The sequence below is a fragment of the Nerophis lumbriciformis genome, linkage group LG10 (assembly GCF_033978685.3).
Source record: "Nerophis lumbriciformis linkage group LG10, RoL_Nlum_v2.1, whole genome shotgun sequence".
Taxonomy (NCBI): Eukaryota; Metazoa; Chordata; class Actinopteri; order Syngnathiformes; family Syngnathidae; genus Nerophis; species Nerophis lumbriciformis.
In genome coordinates this window covers 31,745,917-31,772,104 of record NC_084557.2, presented here as the reverse complement: position 1 = coordinate 31,772,104, position 26,188 = coordinate 31,745,917, and the positions used below count along the sequence as shown (strand labels likewise).

At 39.6% G+C, this 26,188-nt stretch overlaps 1 protein-coding gene across 5 annotated transcripts in view; it reads left to right on the top strand.

Annotated features, from left to right (window-relative positions):
* wt1a (WT1 transcription factor a) overlaps positions 1-23,629 on the top strand; it is an 80,666-nt gene extending 57,037 nt beyond the window's left edge. For 3 of the 5 annotated variants that reach the window (XM_061969826.2, XM_061969823.2, XM_061969825.2), the window contains exons 6-9: positions 3,870-4,014; positions 17,631-17,720; positions 17,976-18,068; positions 18,248-23,629. In XM_061969826.2, the coding sequence (XP_061825810.2) occupies positions 3,870-4,014; positions 17,631-17,720; positions 17,976-18,068; positions 18,248-18,369 (450 nt within the window). In that variant the 3' untranslated portion in view covers positions 18,370-23,629. The remainder of the gene's footprint in view (positions 1-3,869; positions 4,015-17,630; positions 17,721-17,975; positions 18,069-18,247) is intronic. The other 2 variants (XM_072913937.1, XM_061969824.2) reach the window with 1 other exon arrangement.
* The last annotated feature ends 2,559 nt before the right edge of the window (positions 23,630-26,188 follow it).

Sequence of the window (26,188 nt, the reverse complement as noted above, 5' to 3'; positions counted from 1 at the left end):
TATATATATATATATATATATATATATATATATATATATATATATATATATATATATATATACATACACACACACAGTACAGGCCAAAAGTTTGGATACACCTCATTCATTGCGTGTGATGAACATCTGACAAAGGTCAGTTATGTTATGATGTGTTCAATGTGTTCTTGTAAAATGTGTTATCCGTGGGACATTTGAATAGCGCAAAGACAAACAAATTAAATATTCAAATACCTGTTGTTTGTTTTCACAACAATATAAAATAAAAGACACCATGATAGCTGACAACAACAAAGTAAAAATGACTATTTAGAAATCGGGACAGTTTTACAGTCAGTACGTGTCCATGCACTAAATTAGTCCAATTTCTCGAATAGTTCGGCTCTAAATGAGCCTCCTACAGCCCATTGAAACACCTAAATCCGATCATGTTCGGTTTTTGAAAAGTTGGACTAACACAGAACCAGAACTCTCGAGGGTGGGGTGTGCGGCCGATAGGACCCTTCGTGTCACGCTTGCACCAGCCTCAATGTGCGGGATACAAGCTGGAAACGGATACCATTCAATAAAAACAGCAATAATTGTAATTAAGAGGAGACTGTTTGCTTCTCAAATTAAAAGAACAGAACATTTTCAAGTGCATCGATGGTAGAAAAAAAAGAAACTGAGATTTATTTAATAAGGTATTATTGAATTCGGACTCCTGGGCGAAATATGAAAGAGAATGACACATGTAATTTAAATTATAAGGAGAATAATAAACCTCTTCATGCAGCATTTCCCAACTGATTAACAATAACTCTGTATTCCACACAACTGGCAAGACAGTCCAGAAAAATGGCGAAGTTGGTAGAGTGGCCGTGCCAGCAATCGGAGGGTTGCTGGTTACTGGGGTTCAATCCCCACCTTCTACCATCCTAGTCACGTCCGTTGTGTCCTTGGGCAAGACACTTCACCCCTTGCTCCTGATGGCTGCTGGTTAACGCCTTGCATGGCAGCTCCCGCCATGTGTGTGTGAATGGGTGAATGTGGAAATACTGTCAAAGCGCTTTGAGTACCTTGAAGGTAGAAAAGCGCTATACAAGTATAACCCATTTATTTATTTATTCATTGAAAATGTATTCGCAATCAGAAGTGCAATAACATGTTTTAAATCAGTGAAATGAGAATAAGACAACTAATACACATTTTACATAATATTACTCTGACTTGTTAAATCTTTAATCGCGAAAAAGAATAATATTGGGTGTATTACACCGGACACCGTCAAGAACACTAAAAAACAACAAAATTGTAGGTGGCAACAAATAGGGTAGAGGGGCCCACACCGATATTCTTTCCGGGGAACCTGAATTCCTAGCAACGGCTCTGCTCCTCACTCATCTTTGCACTGACGTATGCATTGACCTGATCACTGACCATGACCACGGTTAAGTTAAAGGAGCATTTCCGCTCAAAATAAATTGTGTGATTAATCTGCGTATATATGATTAATGCATGATTAATTATAATTAATCACATAAGTTAATGCATTCAATTTGACAGCCCTAGTTTAATTATAATTTTCAGATCAAATAATATATAAACCAACTATTGGTTTGACTCAAGAATCGATTCTGAATTCCCACCTAATCATGACTTATTGTTGGACTCACATCCCTAAACAGAATCCGAATCAGCTTTACTGGTCAAGTATGTTTAACACACAAGGAATTTGACATGCGATGAGGTGGCGACTTGTCCAGGGTGTACCCCGCCTTCCGCTCGAATGCAGCTGAGATAGGCTCCAGCACCCCCCGCAACCCCGAAAGGGACAAACGGTAGAAAATGGATGGATGGATGGATGGAATTCGACATGGTAGTAATGTAATATATATCAATGGTGAAGATTTTAAAAAATTAAAGAAAAATCAATATATGTCAGTATTTAAAATGAAATATGCCATACATTAAGTATCGTGCAATATTTTTTGCATAGGGCAGCACGGTGACACAGGGGTTAGTGCTGGTGCCTCACAATAAAAAGGTCCTGGGTTTGATCCCCGCGGGCTCAGGGTCTTTCTGTGTGGAGTTTGCATGTTCTCCCCGTGACTGCGTGGGTTCCCTCCGGGTACTCCGGCTTCCTCCCACCTCCAAAGACATGCACCTGGGGATAGGTTGATTGGCAACACTAAATTGGCCCTAGTGTGTGAATGTGTGTGTGAATGTTGTCTGTCTATCTGTGTTGGCCCTGCGATGAGGTGGTGACTTGTCCAGGGTGTACCCGACCCTCGCCCGAATGCAGCTGGGATAGGCTCCAGCCACCCCCCGCGACCCTGAGAGGGACAAGCTGTAGAAAAATGGATGGATTTTTTGTATGAGATCTTACTAAATTAACATAGCTGTAAAGTTGGTGGGGGGACACACACAATTAATTACCACACCTATTTAGCGCGCACACACACACACAGATTCAAATATTTATCTAAATAAAACCTTTGATATTAAAATGTTTCTAGCTAGTGTTACCCAGGCAGAACGACCAATCATACGTAAGCAAGAAACGAGCCAATCGATGAGCTTGGGGGCGACCTAAGGGGAACCAAGCTTCAGCGTTAGTTTCCCACTTGGTCTTAGTGTTTGATCCTTCAACATTTAATATAGCGTAAAATTACTTTCTTATAATGCCTTTTGAAAAAGTGCAGGGGACAATGGTCCGTCATTCTTTATCTGACTCAATATACATTTTGTACAGTATAAAAACACTGGTGACAGTTATTTCTGTTAAATCAGGGGTGTCAAACTCATTTCAGATCGGGGGACACATGGAGAAAAATCTACTAAAATCACGGCACGATAACTTAAAAATAAAGGCAACATCAGATTGTTTTCTTTGTTTAAAAATAGAACAAGCACATTCTGAAAATGTACAAATCATAATGTTGCTAGGGTTTTTTTACACTCACATGTTGCGGTTAATAGTATTCTATCTGTATTTATCGTTATTTACACTTTCTGAATAAATTATGTGATAATGTTCATCAGTCAACTTATCTGTGTTCATTTTTAATCAATCAAGATAAAAAAAATGATATCAAAATCATATTACAGGATGTTATTTATGTAGTTTGCTCATTTTCCTCGACTGGTGCACTAACATCATGTGGTTTATTTTTTTTGTACATATGTAGCACCATCTACAAAGATAAAAAGAATTGCTATTGTGACATCTAGTGGACACATTTAGAATAATTTTTGGCTCATTATTAAACTTAGCAAACTCATCCCGCGGGCCGGATAAAACCTGTTTGCAGGCCTGATCTGGCCCGTTGGCCGTACGTTTGACACCCCAGTGTTAAATAATCTAATAAATAATTTGTTTTGGTAAAAGATATCATTGTGCATGTTTGAAAGTCACTCTCCATATGATGACTTTATAGGGTACAAGTTTATATTTTCAAAAATGAACAGTGTCACGTGATGTGATATAGGTATATAGTGACTAAGATACGTTTTTCTTCGAAATCCTGCAGATGAGGAAAAATAACTATTATTTTGTTATGTGTGTTATTTCCTGTGACTTTCCCCCACAGGGCGTCTGCAGTGAGCAGTGGGGTTATTACGGGGCACTTTGGGTGGGGGGATGGCTGTCTAAAGGGCGTGACTAACTGCTCCCTTTGGGCTGCAGTCAAACTGGGGTCACTTTACTACTAATTATCATAGAATGAAAATAAAGAATATGAGTGTTTTATTATAATCAGCCTATGAGAACTAGACTGATTCAATTACATGAGCTCATCTATAAACCAAAATCATATGAAACCATAATTGACTATATTACATTTTGCAGGTATGGGTCATTTCGTTTTCTTCTGTTCATGTGTGTGCAGGACGTAAGGCGGGTGCCCAGCATCAATCCAACCATAGTGCGGTCGGAGAGCAGCGAGAAGCGTCCGTTCATGTGTCCTCACCCGGGATGCAACAAGCGCTACTTCAAGCTGTCGCAACTGCAATTGCACGGCCGTAAACATTCAGGTGAAAACACTTAAGATGAACGTTTTCTCTCCCCCTTTTGCTATCAGTGTTCCCTCCCACACATACATGATAAAACAAACTAGATCATCGAGTGAAATGCATGGGAAAAAAACTAGAGATGTCCGATAATATCGGCCTGCCGATATTATCGGCCGATAAATGCGTTAAAATGTAATATCGGAAATTATCGGTATCGTTTTTTTTATATCGGTATCGTTTTGTTTTTTTTTCGTTTTTTTTTTTGTTTTTTTTAAATTAAATCAACATAAAAAACACAAGATACACTTACAATTAGTGCACCAACCCAAAAAACCTCCCTCCCCCATTTACACTCATTCACACAAAAGGGTTGTTTCTTTCTGTTATTAAAATTCTGGTTCCTACATTATATATCAATATATATCAATACAGTCTGCAAGGGATACAGTCCGTAAGCACACATGATTGACTGCTGGTCCACTAATAGTACTAACCTTTAACAGTTAATTTTACTCATTTTCATTAATTACTAGTTTCTATGTAACTGTTTTTATATTGTTTTACTTTCTTTTTTATTCAAGAAAATGTTTTTAATTTATCTATCTTATTTTTTTTTTTTATTTTTTTTAAAAAGGACCTTATCTTCACCATACCTGGTTGTCCAAATTAGGCATAATAATGTGTTAATTCCACGACTGCATATATCGGTTGATATCGGTATCGGTAATTAAAGAGTTGGACAATATTGGAGTATCGGATATCGGCAAAAGGCCATTATCGGACATCCCTAAAAAAAACACATTTCCTCATTTAGAACCATTGAGAACTTACCATGGAACCAACCTCTAAGTTTTTCAAAGTTTGAATTTTTCAATTTTTTAGCATGTAAATACAAACTATCACTGTTCAGTGAACATTATATTGAAATATATAAGTTCAAATTACCTTTTGCTGTGAAGAAAGTCTTATTGTGTGTGCCCGAGAGGCGAGTGTCTTGATATTAAGTCTAAAAATTTAGCAGGATTCACTGCATTATTCTCGTTGCTGCTACGTCCCTCTTTGCTACTGTCGTCGCCGTCTCTGCCAACAAGAGTCTTTAATAATTGCTGGGCTGTTACTGATGTCACTTCCGGCTATGCGTGGTGGTCAAGTTAGCTCTGTTCTCAATGAGTACTAGGCGCCATTTAACCTTTCTCGAAGCAAAAAAATGCCATTCGCTTGTGTTGTTTTTGGATGTACGAACCGTTCAAATCGCGAAAAGGATGAACGTTTCATCAGAGTTCCCCGAGAAGTTATCAAAAAGGCGGAAGAGTGCAGGATTTTATGAAACGACGACGAGAAAAGCACACACACTCCAGTCCAGTTGAAGATTGCATGAGTTTACTTCGTTAAAGGTGTGTTTGATATACCATTAACAATTATTTTTTCCCTCTTAAGTATTATCTTAATATTATTTGTATTTCTTAAACACATGTTTGCTACGAGTGTTTAGAAAACCACCAACTCGACGTGTCTAAATAAAATAAAGCCAATGTGAGCAAAACCTAAAATAGTCAAGCTTTTACCAAAGGCAACAAACATGAATGAAACTTTCAGCACACACTGCAAAAACTGAAATCTAAGTAAGATTAAGTATCTCAAATAAGGGTGATATTTGCTTATTTTCTGTCTGATGAGTTAATTCTTCTCACTAAGCAGATTATATGCTAGAGTGTTTTACTTGTTTTAATTGTATTGGTCCTAAATTATCTCAGTAAGATATTACAGCTTGTAGCTGAGATTTTATGACCTATATTGAGTAAAACATGCTTGAAACTAGAATATCAAGTGTTGCAAAGCTGTGTCATCAACACTCACAAGTATAAAACTGCTTTTTCAAAGTAATAATTTCTTATTTCAAGCATGAAATAACAAAACATGACTTTGACACAATTGTGTCTCATAATTAAAACAGATGACAGCCAAATGGACTTTGCTGTTTTATATTCAATGAAACAATAGAAAATACGTACTCATACAGTAATACAGTTGGCACAGTACAGTAAACTGACAGTTAATATTTAAACATTTAACATATGACATTTCTAACGATTTTGAACAGAAATAGTTCATGCACATTCAGATGAATTCTTCAAAATTACAGTTAAAACATTTTTGGCTGGGGGACGGGCTGTATATATGCGCACTAATTGACTGAAAGAGCACGCACTTGGCGCGATGATGTCATGTTATCGATGGAAAAATGCATTTTTAGACAATATGATTTGCCTGAGCGGCTAGGAGACCCCGAGAGTAACAAGCGGTTGCCTTGTTGCCTTTCCATTAAGAACAATAAACTCGTTTTTAGTGTAGGTTTGCTGGTTTCAAGAAATGTAATGCCGAGCGCATATCATTATGTCAAGATAATAGCACTAGCATATACTTAATTTAAGAATATTTTTCAACATATTGAGCAAAAAGGTCTCATATTTGTTTTTTCTACCAAGTAAAGTGCACTTGTTATTAGTGAGAATATACTTATTTTAAGGTATTTTTGGGTTCATTGAGGTTAGCTAATTTTACTTGTTTTGGAAAGTCTTGACAAGCCAAATTTTCTTGTTCTATTGGCAGATAATTTTGCTTAGTTCAAATAAAATACCCCTCATTTTTGTATTTTTTTCCCTTGTTTTTGAACACTGACTTTTTGCAGTGCATACACAATGTTGACATCTATAGTTATATTTTGATAAAGACGGGGAAAACACGCCAGTCTTAAACGGCGCGTGCAACTGCAACAAACATGGCATCTTAGACGCAAAGTTTAATCATGAAATGCAACCTTAACCGAGCAAAAACGATGCATAGGTCAGGCTTGCTACTGACAGCTTAGTAGGGTTGTACGGTATACCGGTACTAGTATAGTACCGCGATACTAATGAATCATATTCAGTACTATACCGCCTATGATTACGTCGATATGTTTTGGCATCACAAAATCTTATTTAGTTTTTTAAATTTTTATATTATGTTTATAAACTCAGGAAATATGTCCCTGGACACATGAGGACTTTGAATATGACAAATGTATGATCCTGTAACGACTTGGTATCGGATTGATACCCAAATTTGTGGTATCATCCAAAACTAATGTAAAGCATCCAAACAACAGAAGAATAAGTGATTATTACATTTTAACAGAAGTGTAGATAGAACATGTTAAAAGAGAAAGTAAGCTGATATTAACAGTAAATGAACAAGTAGATTAATAATTCATTGTCTACCACTTGTCCTTAATAATGTTGACAAAATAAAAGAATGGAAAATGACACAATATGTTACTGCATATGTCAGCAGCTAAATTAGGAGCCTTTGTTTGTTTACTTACTAATAAAAGACAAGTTGTCTTGTACACTGCAAAAAGTCAGTGTTCAAAATCAAGAAAAACAATAAAAAATTAGGGGTATTTTATTTGAACTAAGCAAAATGATCTGCCAATAGAACAAGAAGATATGGCTTGTCAAGACTTTCCAAAACAAGTAAAAAATTAGCTAACTTCAATGAACCCAAAAATACCTTAAAATAAGTATATTCTCACTAATAACAAGTGCACTTTTCCTGGTAGAAAAAAAAACAAAAAGAGACCTTTTTGTTTAATATGTTGAAAAATATTCTTAAATGAAGTAAATGCTAGTGCCATTATCTTGACATAATGATATGCGCTCGGCATTACATTTCTTGAAACCAGCAAACTTATACTAAAAACTAGTTTATTGTTCTTAATGGAAAGGCAACAAGGCAAGCGCTTGTTACTCTCGGGGTCTCCTAGCCACTCAGGCTAATCATATTGTGTAAAAATGCATTTTTCCATCGATAACATGACATCATCGCGCCAAGTGGGTGCTCTTTCAGTCAATTAGTGCGCATATATACAGCCCGGTCCCCAGCCAAAAATGATTTAACTGTAATTTTGAAGAATTTATCTGAATGTGCATGAACTATTTCTGTTCAAAATTGTTAGAAATGTCACATGCTAAATGTTTAAATATTAACTGTCAGTTTTTGTACTGTGCCGACTGTACTACTATATGAGTACGTATTTTCTATTGTTTCATTGAATATAAAACAGCAAAGTCCATTTGGCTGTCATCTGTTTTAATTACTTACTTACTTACTTAGTCCTCTTGCACTTCAGGGCGCGTAGAGCAGACCATAGCAACCAGGTCTCTCCATCTGGGTCTGTTGTGGGCAAGGTGTTGAGCTTGTGCCATAGTCACACTGCAGGCCTTAAGGTCCTGGGCTAATACATCCAGCCAGCGAGTCCTGGGGGCGCCTCTAGGGCGTCTCCAGCCAGCTCGCTGCGGGTTGAAGTCCAGGATTTTGCGCGTGGGGTGTTCCCCCGGCAGGCGGATGACATGGCCATACCAGCGCACTCGCCGCATTGCTGCGAGGCGAGAGGCTGGGAGCTGTTGGGTTAGCTCTCTTAGGGTCTTGTTGGTGACATGCTGGCTCCACGTGATGCCTTCTATCCTCCTGAGGGCTCTGGAATCAAAGCCATCTAGCCTGGCCGCTAGGATGTTATTCAGCGGCCATGTTTCCGAGCTGTACAGAAGGACAGAGATGACAGAGGAATTGTAGACCCTCAACTTGGTGTCCCGAGATATGTGCCGGTGTCGCCACAACGGTCTCCACAGGGACTGCATGACGGAGGCTGCAAGGGCGCGACGGTGGTCCACCTCTCGTTTGAGGTCGCCGGTGTTGGTGACTGTCGAGCCGAGGTATCTGATGGTAGGGACAAAGTGGACAGGGGTATCCTCAAATAAGAAGGGTGGTGGGTCTGGTCCATCGCCGATATGCATGAGTTCGGTTTTGGACCAGCTGATTTTCAGGCCGAGCTGTTTGGTCTCCTCATCAAACACACCGAGGGCCTCCCTGAGCTGGTCAGCGGTCTCACTGAACAGGGTGGTGTCATCGGCGTATTCGAGGTCCTTTAGGGTGTAGTTTCCAAGTGACACCCCGGGGACTCGCACACAGACTCTGGACATCAGGTGGTCGATGACACAGTTAAATAGTTCTGGTGCGGCAACACAGCCTTGCCTGACCCCGCTGTTGATGGGGAACCACTCAGAGTCTTTACAGTTCACACGCACACAGCTTTCTGCACCCTGATACAACTGCTGAAAGAGTGTGGTGATTTTAGTTGGGACTCCGAGGGACTTCAGGATGTTCCAGAGGGACCCGTGGTCCACAGTGTTGAAGGCAGCCTTAAGGTCAATGAAGGCAATGTAGAGGTGCCGGTCCTTTCTGAACTCCCGGGCCTTTTCTATTAAGAGCCGGATGGCAGAGATGTGATCCGTGGTGGAACGATTGGGCATGAAGCCGGCCTGTTCTTGGCGGCGTCTGCTTCTGGTTGCAGGTAGAGCTCGGGTGAGTAATATGCGGGTAAAGAGTTTACCGGGGATGGAGAGGAGTGTGATCCCTCTATGGTTGCTGCAGGTCAGCTGGTCTCCCTTATGCTTCCAAAATGGTAGTATAATGCCCCGCCTCCAGTCATCAGGCAGCGACTCAGAGACCCACACATGGTTGATGATCTGTGTGAGCCAGAGGATGATGTTGTCTCCTCCGGCCTTCAGCATCTCTGCTGTGATGGTACATAAGCCAGGGGCTTTTCCATTCTTGAGTTTCGTTAGGGCTGCTCTGACTTCAGCTGGAGAGACAGGGGCGGTGGAGCAGTCCGGGATTGTGGTGGTGTGGGTGGTAGGGGTGGGGTCTTCCGGGGCAGGGGGATGGTTGAGGAGCTCGCTGAAATGCTCCTTCCAGCGGCTGATGCAATCCGCTTCAGTGGAGAGGATGTTGCCAGCCTGATCCTTGACTAGGAAGCAGCGCTGGCGGGGGCCCGCTTTCCCTTTGCGGAGCAGGTTGAAAAGCTGCCGCAGGTTGTTGTTTTGGGAAGCCGTCTCCATGGCTGTCGCCTGGTTGCTCCAGAAGTTCTCCCTGTCACGTCGAATAGACAGATTGCATTGGCTGTTGAGGCGTCGATACAGGTCCAGGTCTCCCCGCAGACGGGCTGCTTGTCTGTTATTCACGATATCTAGTGTGTCTTGTGATATCCAGGGCTTCTTGGTGGCAGGTCTCGTCCGCCCGATTGATTCTTTGGAAGCCTCAATGACCTCGTTTTTAAAATGGGGCCATTCTTTATCAATCCCACTGGAGAGCGCATTGAATCGGTTTGCGATGGAACACCTGTACGTCTCCATGATGGCCGGGTCTTGCAGTCGTGAGGAGTCTAGCCTGGGGGAGGCATTAGTTGATGCCCCTGCCTTGAGCTTCAGCCGCATGTCGGCTATCAGCAGGCGGTGGTCGGTGTTACCAAGCTGTGCACCTCTGAAGACACGGCAGTTGGTGATGGATGTTTTCCAGCGGCGGGATATGAGGATGTGGTCGATGGCTTTCTTTGTTTTTCCATCCGGGCTGTACCAGGTCCAATGATGGATCCGCTTCCGGGGAAACCAAGTGTCGGCGATGCAGAGGTTGGTGGCTCTGCACAGATTAAGCAATCGTTGGCCGTTATCATTGGTGGTGCTGTCGATAAAGACGGGACCTGTTACTGCCGCGAGGGTGAGGTCCTGGGTGGAGATTGTAGCATTGGCATCTGTGAGGACGATGACAATGTCATGAGGGGGGGCTGCCAGGATGGCGTCATGTAGCTGGTCGTGGAAGGTGTCCTTTGCCTGGTCTGGGGTGACATCAGTTGGGCTATAGGCGACAATAACTGTCATCTTCCCATGTTGGTGTAATAGACGGGCAGAGAGCAGTCTATCACTGACTGGTTTCCAGCTGATGATTGACTTCCTCCGGTATAGCGGGATGGCTAGGGCTACGCCGTAGAGGCCTCTACCATCATTTGGGCCACTCCAGAGAAAGAGGTGGTCGCCGGCGGTGGTCTCTCCAGTTCCACGCCAGCGTGACTCGCAAAGGCCAGCGAGGGTAATGTTGTAGTTGGAGAGTTCACGGGAGAGAAGTGTTGCATAGCCGGGGCGTAAGAGTGTTTGGACATTCCAGCAGGCAATGCGGGTTTTGTAACGGAGATCCAAATGTCGTAGTTCGGGGGCATGCAGGGGTCTGTTGCCAGGGTAGTCCGTCCGGTTAAATCTAGTTGCTCTGGTTGGATTCGTAACTGTTTAGTTTTCACCATGCTGGGTAGTTGGCCCTGCGATGGCTAGTCAGCTGGTGGGGCTGCCACCTTACAGCATGCTGACGGGCTGTGAACCCCCTACGTATGGCAGGGGGTTCGGCGGAAGCTGCTCATTAGTGCCATCCTCGTGCCGTGAGCCCCCCGAAGGTTACAGGTTCACCATGCACTGAGCCCAGGCAGGCACCAGGTAGGTTTAAGCTGTCGCACCTCGTCAAGGTTACACAGTTCCTTGTCCTGGTGGGGTGAGGCCCCCAGGACAGCGACAGCATCTGTTTTAATTATGAGACAAAATTGTGTCAAAGTCATGTTTTTTTTTTCATGCTTGAAATAAGAAATTATTACTTTAAAAAAGTAGTTTTATACTTGTGAGTGTTGATGACACAGCTTTGCAACACTTAATATTCTAGTTTCAAGCATGTTTTACTCAATATAAGTCATAAAATCTCAGCAACAAGCTGTAATATCTTACTGAGATCATTTAGGACCAAAACACTTAGAACAAGTAAAACACTCTAACATCAAATCTGCTTAGTGAGAAGAATGATCTTATCAGACAGAAAATAAGCAAATATCACCCTTATTTGAGATATTTAATCTTACTTAGATTTCAGTTTTTGCAGTGTATGTTCACTATTTTATTTAAGGACAAACTTGCAATAAGAAACATATGTTTAATGTATCCTAAGATTTTTTGTTAAAATAAAGACAATATGGCAATTTTTTGTGGTCCCCTTTATTTAGAAAAGTACCGAAAAATATCAAAATATTGGTATCGGGACAACACGACAGCTTAGTCATGTTTGTGTTTTCCTGTGTTCTGTGTTTTTTGGCCAACACTCTTATTTTTGGTTTCTGTTTCCTGTCACTTCATCTCTGTCCTGAGCGCTGCCTCCCTCACCTGTCTCTGATTGGCACTCCACACACCTGTTACCTGTTGCCAATTAGGCTTATTTATAAGCCAACCTGCCCTGCACACAGGGCTGGATCATTCTACTTGTTAGTCGGTTTCCTGTGCACGTCCTTGATGCCAATGAATATACTTTCAAGCAACGCACACCAAATCCTAACGGCATATTTATCCGGGAGAGTCTTGATACCAATTTCCTTGACCCAGCCACACACAAAGTAGTCGTAGACCTCCATGCTTGTCCAAGTTTTCATCTGTTTTGTCATGCAGAATGATATCTGAAGCACACTATTTCGAGATGTCTGCGAACGCAAACTGCGTATAATCCTTGATATCAATCGACAAATCTTTTTTTGATAAAGTATAGGGATCTATTCCATTGCATAGTTTGATTTGTTGCTCTTATCTGCTTTTTGCGGGAGGATTTAAGAGTCTTTTGTACTCTTTTATTCTTGGTTGACCACCACTGGTTTTCACTTCCGGGAATAAATCATGTGACGGAATACAAGCAATAGTTAACTGATGTTAAATGTAGCAATTATACATTTTATTTGTCATTTACAGTGGAACCTCGATTAACAAACCCCTATTTGCACAAACGTTTTTATTTATGAACCAAAGACCCTATAAAAATATGCATTGGTGTACGAGCCATATGTTCGTGTAGGAACATGTCATCCCCCCATAATTTGTGGCCGGCAGCACATCCATTTTGGCCGGGCTGAATGGTCTCCACTGCTGTCATCAGCTACTGTGCTAGTTTGTTAGTTGTGTGTGTGTGTTTTTTTTTTACCACTTTTTTTAAAATGTTTCTAGTTTTGCTAGCTCAGTATGATTTAAACAAAAAGCCTAACAAGCGATGTGTCACTTCAGCTGCATGTCAATAAGATTAACCAACAAGGAAACATGGATGTCATTTTTTAGTCATAATCATTGTGGCTGTTAAAGGGGAACATTAATTTCAGAAGGGTAAAACCATTAAAAATCAGTTCCCAGTGGCTTATTTTATTTTTCGAAGTTTTAAAAAATTTTTTACCCATCACGCAATATCCCTAAAAAAAGCTTCAAAGTGTCTGATTTTAACCATCGTTATAAACACCCGTCCATTTTCCTGTGACGTCACACAGTGATGCCAACTCAAACAAACATGGCGCATAGAACAGCAAGCTATAGCGACATTAGCCCGGATTCAGACTCGGATTTCAGCGGCTTAAGCGATTCAACAGATTACGCATGTATTGAAACGGATGGTTGTAGTGTGGAGGCAGGTAGCGAAAACGAAATTGAAGAAGAAACTGAAGCTATTGAGCCATATCGGTTTGAACCGTATGCAAGCGAAACCGACGAAAACGACACGACAGCCAGCGACACGAGAGAAAGCGCCAACGATTGGTATGTGTTTGTTTGGCATTAAAGGAAACTAACAACTATGAACTAGGTTTACAGCATATGAAATACATTTGGCAACAACATGCACTTTGAGAGTGCAGACAGCCCAATTTTCATCAATTAATATATTCTGTAGACATACCCTCATCCGCGCTCTTTTCCTGAAAGCTGATCTGTCCAGTTTTGGAGTTGATGTCAGCAGGCCAGGGAAGCTAGGGTCGATATTCTTCTCTTGATCATCTTTGGTGGCATAAGGGACGGTGTGAGCCAAAACATCCAGGGGGTTTAGCTCGCTCGTCTGCGGGAACAAACTGCCGCCATTGCTTGCCGTGCTACCGAGGTCCTTTGTCCCTGAATTGCTCACACACTCCGGCAGATTCAATGGAGGTCGGCGGCAGATTTCTTTGACTTTATCGTTGGAAATGCATCTGCTTTGAGTGTCGCAGGATATCCACACATTCTTGCCATCTCTGTCGTAGCATAGCTTTCGTCGGTAAAGTGTGCGGAACAAACGTCCAATTTCTTGCCACTTTCGCATCTTTGGGCCACTGGTGCAACTTGAATCCGTCCCTGTTCGTGTTGTTACACCCTCCGACAACACACCGACGAGGCATGATGTCTCCAAGGTACGGAAAACAGTCGAAAAAAACGGAAAATAACAGAGCTGATTTGACTCGGTGTTTGTAATGTGTTTGAGAAAATGGCGGATTGCTTCCCGATGTGACGTCACATTGTGACGTCCTCGCTCCGAGAGCGAATAATAGAAAGGCGTTTAATTCGCCAAAATTCACCCATTTAGAGTTCGGAAATCGGTTAAAAAAATATATGGTCTTTTTTACTGCAACATCGAGGTATATATTGACGCTTACATAGGTCTGGTGATAATGTTCCCCTTTAAAGTTAAGGAATTTTGTGATTTCCAACTGTGAGTGCACCACAGAGCTAGTGACCGTGTGTGTGCATGTTGTTAAATGAGGACAGTTCAGTTAGTTTGTGTACAACGTGTACAAATGTTTACTAAAATATGGATTTATGTTAACTTAAGGCCCAAGCTGTTTGTTTACATGCTTTTTGTATTTCTCTTTGCCATTTGGGCTTATTGGACCCTAATTAGAATAAAAACTAAGAATCATCTTTTTATATGATGTACTTAGTCCATAAGTAACAAACGTGTACTCCATGTTTAGTGACATGCTAATTCTTATTTTTACACTTTTTTTTTCCAAATTCCATTGTATGTTATACTCTTCTGACACCACCAGATAGCAGTATAAGTAGGGATGATACTCGAAACCGATTTTCCTGGTTGTTCGATAAGAAAAGAACCGAGTCCTTGGACTCGAATCCCTTTTTAAGAACCGGTACTCGTTATCAAAACCACTATAGTAAAGAAAAAGAGTTGGTTCTTTATTCGAATCCCTGGGAACGAATCCCGTCCCGACCAGAAATGCCCCGTGAGACATCACAAGAAATGACGTCACGTAGCTCAGTCATTAGGCGCAGATAGCGAAAGCAGGAAAAACAATGGACCGGAAAAAGCGCTACAAGGTGTAATAAAGTTCAAAACAAAAGGTATAATCCAATGAATAACTTTACTGAGAGATTTGAGCAGGGTACAAACACATGACGAACACTTTTACGACCAACCGGAAACATAGCAACCAGGCTAGCAACGCACCTCCTTTACGGCAACTGTTGCAACGTTCTTAAAGCAACCGCAGCACATTTTTTAACTTTTGTTTTTCTTTCCTTGTAAACAAAACAAAATCACACTGTATATGTGTTGTCTGTCTAATTATAAATAATGCAGACGAGGCGTGTTGGCTGAGTTCTTGACGTTTACTTTCACAGCGTGCTCATAACCTCATTCTTAGCTGCCGGGTGGCGACATGCAACAACACTTTTCGGGGCTAACGCGCATGCTCGTCACTCCCGTTGCATGCTGGGTAGTGTAGTTGTTATATTCCCTAGCTCATAACATCACATCTTTCCCCCTATAAAGAAATAATGTTAACTCAATAAAGTGTATTTCTTTTTTTAGCTTTAACTTTTCATTTTTTAGCATTGTAACCACATTTGCAAACAACTTTTCTCTTCATAGAATTTTCTTTCAATAAAGAAATAAAGTGCAAAAATGTCAAAGCATCATAACAAACAGTTATGTCAAATAGCAGCAGAAGTGCACTTTTTGGAGAGCTGTATTATTTTCAGTTTTGTGCCCAAGGGACTGATTTTATTTAACACTATATTATTATTTATACACCTATAGTGATCACAGAGACAAGTTGTTTTTGTGTTACTGTATATATTTGTTTTTCTGAAAAATCCCACGTAATATACTTTGGGTAACAACAGTCAATATTTATTTATTTTATTTTATTTTTTTAGGGGGGTAACAGTCAATATTTATTTATTTATCAGATTTTATTTTTTTCTTATATAATAAAAGTGAGCTTTTGTTAAACCAAATATTGTGTTTTTTTTTCCATATACAACAACCTATCTGGACTCGATAAGAGAATCGATAAGGAATCGGTTCGATAAGAGGATTTGATAATAGGCTCGAACTCGATAATTTCTTATCAAACATCATCCCTAAGTATAAGTGTCCACATAAGGGCCATAAGACCCCAATTCAGTAGTGTACACAATTTTGGAAATAAGAGCTAAAAGGTGCTGTCCACACATGTGGCCAACTAAGCCTTTAGAGGCTGGAACGCATTTTTCATATGTACATTGTTTCTTATGGAGAAATTTGCTTCAATATAAAAAAAAAACATTTTTTAACCCTGTTCAAGAACCAATTAAGATCGTATATCGGGGCTTCTCTTTTAATGTATTTCAGTTTGTTTTCTGCATGTTGAAATATGTATTTTTTCTATGAAATGTGTTTTGTCCTAATTTTTTGCGTGCCTCAAACGCAAACTTGCCAACCCTCCCGGATTTTCCGGGAGACTCCCGAAATTCAGCGCCTCTCCCGAAAACCTCCCGGGACAAATTTTCTCCCGAAAATCTCCCGAAATTTAGGCGGACCTGAGTGACGTGTCCACAGCCTGTTTTCACGTCCGCTTTCCCACAATATAAACAGCGTGCCTGCCCAATCACGTTATAACTGTAGAATGATGGAGGGCGAGTTCTTGGTTTCTTATGTGGGTTTATTGTTAGGCAGTTTCATTAACGTCCTCCCAGCGCGGCAACAACACACAACTACAGCAGTCATGTTTTCGTCTACCGTAAAGCAGTTTGTCTGCCGTAAACAGCAATGTTGTGACACTCTTAAACAGGACAATACTGCCATCTACTGTACATGCATATGTGACATTAACATCTACGGCTTTTAGAGAGTGCAGTGCACAACTGCGCACACAACAAGGAGACGAAGCAGAATGCATCATCAGAGAGGGTGTTCAGCATGGTTAGAAAAATAGTGACAGAGAATAGAACAAGGATGGACGATTCAACCCTTAACTCAACAATGAGTAGATGAGTGTTATGTGTGTGTATATGTGTAAGTAAATGAACACTGAAATTCAAGTATTTCTCTTATTTATATATATATATATATTTATATATATATATATATATATATATATATATATATATATATATATATATATATATATATATATATATATATATATATATATATATATATATATATATAGCTAGAATTCACTGAAAGTCAAGTATTTCTTATATATATATATGAAATAGTTAACTTGGTGAATTCTAGCTGTAAATATACTCCTCCCCTCTTAACCATGCCCCCCCCCCCCACCTCCCGAAATCGGAGGTCTCAAGGTTGGCAAGTATGCTCAAACAAATTAATTGGACTTACATGATTTCTATAAACTAACTTGTTTTTGTCTGACCTTTTGGAAAGGCTTCCTAACAAAAACGGAGATACCACTGTAGTTATGTTTCCAGTTCTAGGGTTATCTTTACACTTTTACCATCTGCCATCACTACTCTACCCTAGTGGTGGCCTCATAAAAAAAACACACAAAAGGGTAGAGGGTGATCAAAACACACCAACTCCCACAACTATAGCTGATGTTTTGTGTGATGCGTGGCACAATAACCAACCTTTCAACAAAGGAAAAGAGTAAAATTGATTAAAAGGTCTGTGAGATCTTCGTCTTATGCAGCCCTCTCTTTGTGTCTGTCCAGGTGAAAAACCTCACCACTGTGAGGTCGCAGACTGCGGTCAGAGCTTCTCTCGCTCTGACCAGCTCAAAAGACATCAGAGGAGACACACAGGTTTGATTCCTGACATTTTCCTGATTTGTCTTTGCTCTCTTCAGTGGCTCTGAGCTGCTTGTTGCATGACTGCCATTGTTTTGTACGTCACAAAGTTGGAAAAGCTTTGGATTGGCTGTCCTGCAAGACTCTGCTCTACTTTATTTTTCTATCTCCCTCTCTGTGAATGTGTGTGTGCGTGTGATGGGAACGATTGTTCTTATGTGTGTGTTTGAACCTTCTGTCTGTATGCATGCAAACTGTACATGTGTTTAGGTGTTAAACCCTTCGAATGTGAGACGTGTCAGAGAAAGTTCTCTCGGTCTGACCACCTTAAGACACACACCCGGACTCATACAGGTAAAACAAGTGCGTAAACTTTTAATTTTTCTTTTCTACATCATCTGCATGATTACTTTAAAAAAAAAAACACATAATATAGATTTTATATAATTGATAAACACAATACATACCTAGAACATGAATGAACAGCAAAGTATTAAAAGACGTTTTTTCGACCCTCCCCCTTCTTTGCATTCACCTCTCAGGTGAGAAACCTTTTAACTGTCGCTGGCCAAATTGTCAGAAGAAGTTTGCCCGGAGTGATGAGTTGGTGCGACACCACAACATGCACCAGAGGAACCTCACCAAGCTGCAACTGGCCGTCTGAGTCGCTCACTTTGACAAACGCAGGGAACGTATTACAGTTGTGTTTATTTATTCAGTCTGGGCAGCGGATTCCAACATTTGCCATGATATTGTTCAACCATTACACAGATGACATGTAATTGCATTGTTTCGGCCTTAGGAGTACTGCATTTTTGTAGGTTTATTTTATTAAATATTTAGTTATTTTGAAACACGTCCTACTCTAAGGCAAGGGGTGTCCAAAGTTTTGTATTGGCTCCCTGGCATAAACGTTCTTTGCCAGGGGTGCCCAAACGTTTTCCCTCCAAGGGCCAAAGTGTAAATGTGCCAATGGTTTGCGGGCCAAGCAGCATTTTTTGTTACCATGCAACAGCACCACGAGTGAGTAATTTAGCCTCATACCGCCATACATAAATATAAGGTAGTAAAGATTGTCACACAGCTGTGTGCCAAATTCAGTTAACATGCAACTCTACATCTTTTATGTACAATTTTAACCTCGAAACATTCCAAAAGGTCATTTTCTGCAGATATTCGCCATTTCCAGGTGTTGTTCTGTAACCAGCTACTCCTATATTTTTCATCTGATCGATTTCAAATTTTGCCCAGACACATTAGACATATGGACGATGCTAAATTTTGAAGCGTTACGTTTTTCATTAAATTATGTGGGCGTTTTCCACAGAGTGTCAAAAAGTCACAACTTTACCGCAGAGCAGGGGTTCTTAAATAATACAAAAACAAAATAGGTAGCCTGTAAAAAAAAAAAAAAGGAAAAAAAAGATCTATAGATTTTACGATACAAAAAACTGGTAGCTAAGTCACCAGAATTTTACCATACTTTTTTAAGGTGTTTTTTTACACAAATTTACTGCAAATTGAAAAACTGTACCACTGTTCAGTTCAGTTATAGTTTATTTCGAACATGCATTCGATACAATGTAATGCATCACATATTTCCAGTTGTTCCATTACATCACAACACCGCAGCAAATTAATGCGTCCGAAATGATCCAAATGCGAGAAAATGCATATTGCAAGACATTTTTTTCAAAAAAGGAAATATTATATTTACTAAATGAAAAAACAAATGCCATTAAAGAAAAACACCGGCAGAGACTAAAACACATCCATTTAATTTGTTTTAATGAGCCCCTTAAGTCATCCAGCACCTATAAAATTATAAAATGATATTGCTGAATTGACGATATGTGTAATATTTTTTATTTTTGACAATCCATACATGTTGACGAGCATACGTAGGACGAAGCTGCATACTTCGAGCGCGATGTGGTGAGGATGACTGTATTACAATACTCACTAGGCTCCAGTCAGCCCTATAACCCCTTACGAGTAATATTAAAAACTGAAATTGTATCACAAACGTAATCTCGGCATACAATATTCTATAAAAATATATATATATTATTAATGAGATATATTATTAGACATTACACCAATTTGCTTTCTCACCCATAACACAAAGTTAAGCTATAGATGTTTGCTCTGATAGCTAAGCATAAATTGACCTACACTGCACATTGGATTGGTTTTAGCCTCTTTAATGCACAGAATGTATTATAGTGGACCCCCGCATTCTTCCACTTTTACATACAGTGGAAAAACTTTGGACACCCCTGCCCTAAGCAATTCATCAGATTTCACACACACACACACACACACACACACACACACACACACACACACACACACACACACACACTCCCAAAGACTTATAAACATGATTTAATGTGGACTGCAAAAAAAAGTTGTCCTCCAAGAGATCATTTAGCTGTAGTCCCAATGTTCCCTCCCATGCTCCAAAGTTGTACTCACATTAGTACCAACAAGTGTCTATCATAAAAGTGCCCATTTAAATGACATTTGTTTTAAAGGAGTCATATTATGCAAAACCCACTTTTTTGCCTGTTGGTACCTGTTTTTGTGTATTTGGAGTCCCAATAAGTGCCAAAAATGTTGATTAAAACCACGCACTCAGCAGATATTCATAAAACAATTTTGCCGGCAAATATTTCCATAAATGGTAAATATTTTCCGATTAACGCTTGTGGGAATCCACCATTCTTATTTTTTCAGCATGTTTATACTGCAAACAAAATATGTTTACGGTGAGATCCATAAACTAAATTGCTCTGTTATTGACTCCATTTACCAGCAAAGGTCACTACACCAACCTCCAGTTTAATATGAAGACGTAAGTGCCTCCTTAACTTTTGGGTTTCGTGATAATGGACCGGCTCTGAGTATTAGACGCAGGGGCCCAGCGAGAATTGCAGCCGGACATGGAAACACGTAACCTGGTTCGGAATCTTCCCTCGGTCACATGGGAAATGTACTTACAGAAGGATCCACTTAAAACATTTAATCGAGGACACAGTTTCTACAATTTATGGCAACAGTTGATACAATGAAGCAATAAGTCCAATAACAGTAGGATATATGACAGGGGTGTCAAACATAAGGCCCGAGGGCCGGATCAGGCTTTATCCGGCCCGCAGGGTGAGTTTGCTAAGAATAAAAATTAAAATGAAATTTTCTAATGAAAGAAACAGCTGTTCTAAATGTGTCCACTGGATGTCGCAATAGCAATTATTTGTATCTTTGTAGATGATGCTACATATGTACAAAATAAACCACATGATGTTAGTATATCAGGCGAGGAAAATGATCATAAATAACATCCTGTAATTTGATTTTGATATAATTTTTTTTATCTTGATAGATTGAAAATTAACACCATAGAGTTGACTAATGAAGATTATCACATGATTTATTCAGAAAATTTAATGACAAATAAAATATGTATACTACTAACCGCAACACATAAGTGTAAAAAAAACAAAACAACAACATTATGATTTGTCTAATTTCATAATGTGCTCCTTCTATTTTTAAACAAACAAAACAATCTGAAGTTGTCTTTATTTTTAAATTATCGTGCCGTGATTTTACCAGTCCGGCCCACTTGGGAGTATATTTTTCTCCATGTGGCCCCCCATCTAAAATGGGTTTGACACCCCTGATATATATCTGTAATAATACGTTAGAATGTAGCATCTTCCTGACCATCGAAATTAACAAGTTGTTAGTATTTTTCATTACATTTTGTGTCTGCACTTCACTACATAACTATTACCAGATTACTCAATTTACAAATGTAATGATACGTTAGTTATGTAGCATTATCTGCCTTAACCAGACTACATGTAGATGAGATAAACAGCTAGGCTATGCAATAATGCTGTGGTTTTGCATGAATGTACATAGTTGTTTGAAATAGAGAGACAGACATTATAATAAAACATAGCATGTATACTAATAGCTTTATTGACTGAAAGGTGTTAAAACAGAGAGCTAATAAAACTAAACTTTTAGATGATTTCATTTCCTCAGTTATTAAGTTTATTTTTCGCTTTCCTCTCACCTCTGGCCCGTTCATGCTAAAATTGGCCGATGTTCCCATTTGTAATAAAAAGTAGCGCATACTTCTACCTTGTGTCGGTACAGAAGCGGACTGCTGAAACTACAAACATGGCTGATGCAGTTGCAGCCAGCTGGAGGGGGCTGGGCTTTGAGGTCATGTTCATATAAATAAGAGCGCCCACATCAACATGTTGTTTTTTTAAGATACACTGAAAGAAGTGGCTTGAAAGAAAACTGCACTTTTTTGCAATTTTGTCTATCATTCACAATCCTTATGAGAGACAGAATTATGTGTTTTTTTTTTTTTTTTGCATTCTAATTTGTAATAATTTGTTCTAGGTGGCTAGCAATGCTTCAAATAGGAGCAATTCTTTCTGCCTCTAAATCACTCTAAAAATGCATCCAAAAAACACAGAAAATACTTTATTTATTTATTTGACATTGTGTACTTAATATCTCGGTGCGCTCTTACCATAATTATTGAATGTATCGTTGTGTTGTTGCGTCGAGAAAAAGTCACAAAGCACGACACTCTTTTGAACTTTTATTGCCAATCTTGTGCGAACAACAAGTTCAAACCCAACACATATCCTTTCTCGTGCAAACACGTCTTTTTATCTCACACACAACCCTTGTCATTCTACATCAGGGCTATTCGACTACATAATGAAGTGGGCCGCCATTTCAAGAGCCCAAAGGCTTAGGGGCCGGACATCGAAATGTAGATGTTTTGACAGACAGGTTATATTCTTTTGAAACCGTGTTTACCTAATTGCAAAGTAAACACATGCACTGTCGATAATTTCATTATTCTGCGCTCGCTACTCGTTTCCAGCATGTGCAGCTAAACTGATAGTTAAAAGTATGAATAAACAGAAGCTCCAGAAGTTTTGTCGAGGATTGATGTTCCTTCTTTTGAAATATGTTCCTTCCTCAGTTTTATTTCTTGACATGTCTTGCTTCATTTAGGTTTGTAAGACTGAACATCCATCCATCCATCCATCCATTTGCATATAAACATACAATTAACAAAAGTATAACATCTGCTGTGTATTTCACATAAATAATGTCCATTGTATATTTCACATAAAAAAAATAGAAAGTTTAGTGTTAATACATTCACACAATAAACTACAAATTTTTACCCATACAGGAATTAAACATCATTCATACATCAAACATTGCACACAATGTATGTGACTTATCACAATTAAGCCTAAAATGTAGCGTTATCGCCCTCTACCGGTCAAATTTTGCACTACATGTATTACTCAAGCTTTGATTGGCAGAATTACTCCCAAACAAAAAAACAACATGACCGCGAACACAAAATACATCATGAAGTTAGCAATTTCCATACAAAACAAACTAAATGTCTTTATGCACAAATTATATCTACTTACAAAGATTTGACCAAGTTTGGTGATGAAGCTTACATGCTGGAATTTCTACCATTGTTGCGAGAGATGTCCTATAATATCGAACTGCCGATATTATCGGCCGATAAATGCTTTAAAATGTAATATCGGAAATTATCAGTATCGGTTTCAAAAAGTAAAATGTATGACTTTTTAAAACGCCGCTGTGTACACGGACGTAGGGAGAAGTACAGAGCGCCAATAAACCTTAAAGGCACTGCCTTTGCGTGCCGGCCCAATCACATAATATCTACGGCTTTTCACACACACAAGTGAATGCAAGCATACTTGCTCAACAGCCATACAGGTCACACTGAGGGTGGCCGTATAAACAACTTTATCACTGTTACAAATATGCGCCACACTTTGAACCCACACCAAACAAGAATGACAAACACATATCGGGAGAACATCCGCACCGTAACACAACATAAACACAACAGAACAAATACCAAGAACCCCTTGCAGCACTAACTCTTCCGGGACGCTTCAATATACATCCCCTCCCCCCACCTCAACCTCCTCATGGTCTCTCAGGGAGAGCATGTCCCAAATTCCAAACTGCTGTTTTGAGGCATGTTAAAAAAAATAATGCACTTTGTGACTTCAATAATAAATATGGCAGTGCCATGTTGGCATTTTTTTCCATAACTTGAGTTGATTTATTTTGGAAAACTTTGTTACATTGTTTAATACATTCAGCGGGGCATCACAACAAAATTAGGCATAATAATGTGTTAATTCCACGACTGTATACATCAGTATCGGTTGATATCGGAATCGGTCATTAAAAGTTGGACAAATATCGGATACCGGCAAAAAAGCCATTATGGGACATCTCTAATTGTTGTGGCTCGTCTGAAACAATGTGTCCATCGCTTAAAAGGCCCTACAGGAAACAATGAACATTCATACTTTGTCGTCCAGTCATTGTTAAAAATCCGATTTTTGCAATTTTTTTCGGAATTTCTTTCAGGGTTGAATGAGTAATCTTATTCTACTCACCTTACTGCCGCGTCATTGTGTCACATGTTGCCCCCTGCGAGGTGGCGGAAGTAATGCAAACATGAGCAAGCCTAGTTTTAAAATCGTTTCATCAAGCCTATTTGGGTGATGTTCGGCGGGCCAAATGAAAAGCTTTGGCGGGCCGAATGTGGCCCTCGGGCCGCCAGTTGAATAGAGCTATTCCACATCATTCATCTTTCAGGCACGGTATGTCCACGAACATGAGAACTTTAGACATCATAAACCCATGAACATTAACATTAACACCAGCAAGTTGTTCCAAGAGTTATTTAACAGTTTTGTTTGTATTCAATTACATAAGTAGCGCTCTATTCCCCCACGTAACGAACGGCTGAATAGCATTGCAAATTCACCTGTCTTGTGTCTTGACTCGTTCAGGGGTTACAGAATTGTAAACCAACTAAGAACACCCGAGCCTTAAGTTAGCGTCTGAGTCAGCAGCTGAATGGCTTTTGACTTTGTAATGCACAACACTGCAATAAGACAACAATCTGTACTGACTGAACAACATGAACAATCGTATTGAAGTATTAGCCCACATTTCATGTTTTGTTTGTACACAGCAAGCTTTACAGTGCTTGTCGTTGCGTGTATCATGATCAGTATTATAGTAACTAACAAGATGGACGGTTGATTTTGGTTTTGGGTAGTCGGGCTAACGTTTCTATCACTGCAGGGAAACAGTTAATTTCCTCGTGATGCAGTTACTTTGAGCAGTGTCCAGATACAAAAAAGGCTTTTCATCGATAATACCATTGTGCACCACTCCATGCAGCAGAAGCACTCTATTTCTGTTGGCATAGCTTGGCGAGCTCACCAAATCATGCCAATCGTGACTCTCTCGGCCCCCCCCCTTTCATAAGCATCAGTTCATCCTCCGTATATTCAGGTTCAAAAAGATAAGCTTGTGAATCCTCATTTGTCCAAAAATAGTCATTTTTGTTGTCTATCACCAAATCTGCCATGATTAGAACACACACACACGTTAGGAACACACATTTGTTGACGAAAGTTGGAAGTTGCTAAGAGCACTGAAATCATTGCGCCCAGGAAATTGCTTAAAATGACCAAAATACCGTAAATATTGTACATATCACATATTGTTATAAATGTGTATGTATACTTAAAGTGTGTATACAACATGTTGATGGAGGGTTTTGAAGTTTTTTTTTAGAAAGCTTTGAAGGCAACATAGGTGACTATTGATGCAATTTTTAGCTGCATCTTAGAATCCTGAAACAAAATGTGTGTTCTTGTCTTTGATAATGGCAAAATTCCCCCCAAAAAGTGCAGTTCCCCTTTAAGATGGTCTGTAGAGCAAAATGTATGCAAAATGTGGACCAATGCAACTACCATGACATGTTATGTAGACCAGTGGTCCCCAACCACCGCCGTGGATCGATTGGTACCGGGCCGCACAAGAAATAAAAAAAAATAAAAAATAAAAAACGTATTTTTTATTTTTTATTAAATCAACATAAAAAACACAAGATACACTTACAATTAGTGCACCAACCCAAAAAACCTCACTCCCCATTTCCACTCATTTCCACTCATTCACACAAAAGGGTTGTTTCTTTCTGTTATTAATATTCTGGTTCCTACATTATATATCAATATAGATCAATAAAGTCTGCAGGGATACAGTCCGTAAGCAACATGATTGTATTTTTTATGCCAAAAAAGCATTGACCGGTCCGCAGTTACAAAAAGGTTGGGGACCACTGATGTAGACCACAAGGAAGTGATTTAAATCATAATATGACTCCTTTAAGAAAGTGTATAATATGTATCTTTGGGCGTCAATAGGGTCAAATATATTTGATACCGTGGTTACCAGAAGAGAAGATGAATGTGAGTCTTTTCTCAGGCCATCAAGCACAACTGTTATGTTTAGAGCAGGGGTCGGCAACCCAAAACGTTGAAAGAGCCAAATTGGACCAAAAAATACAA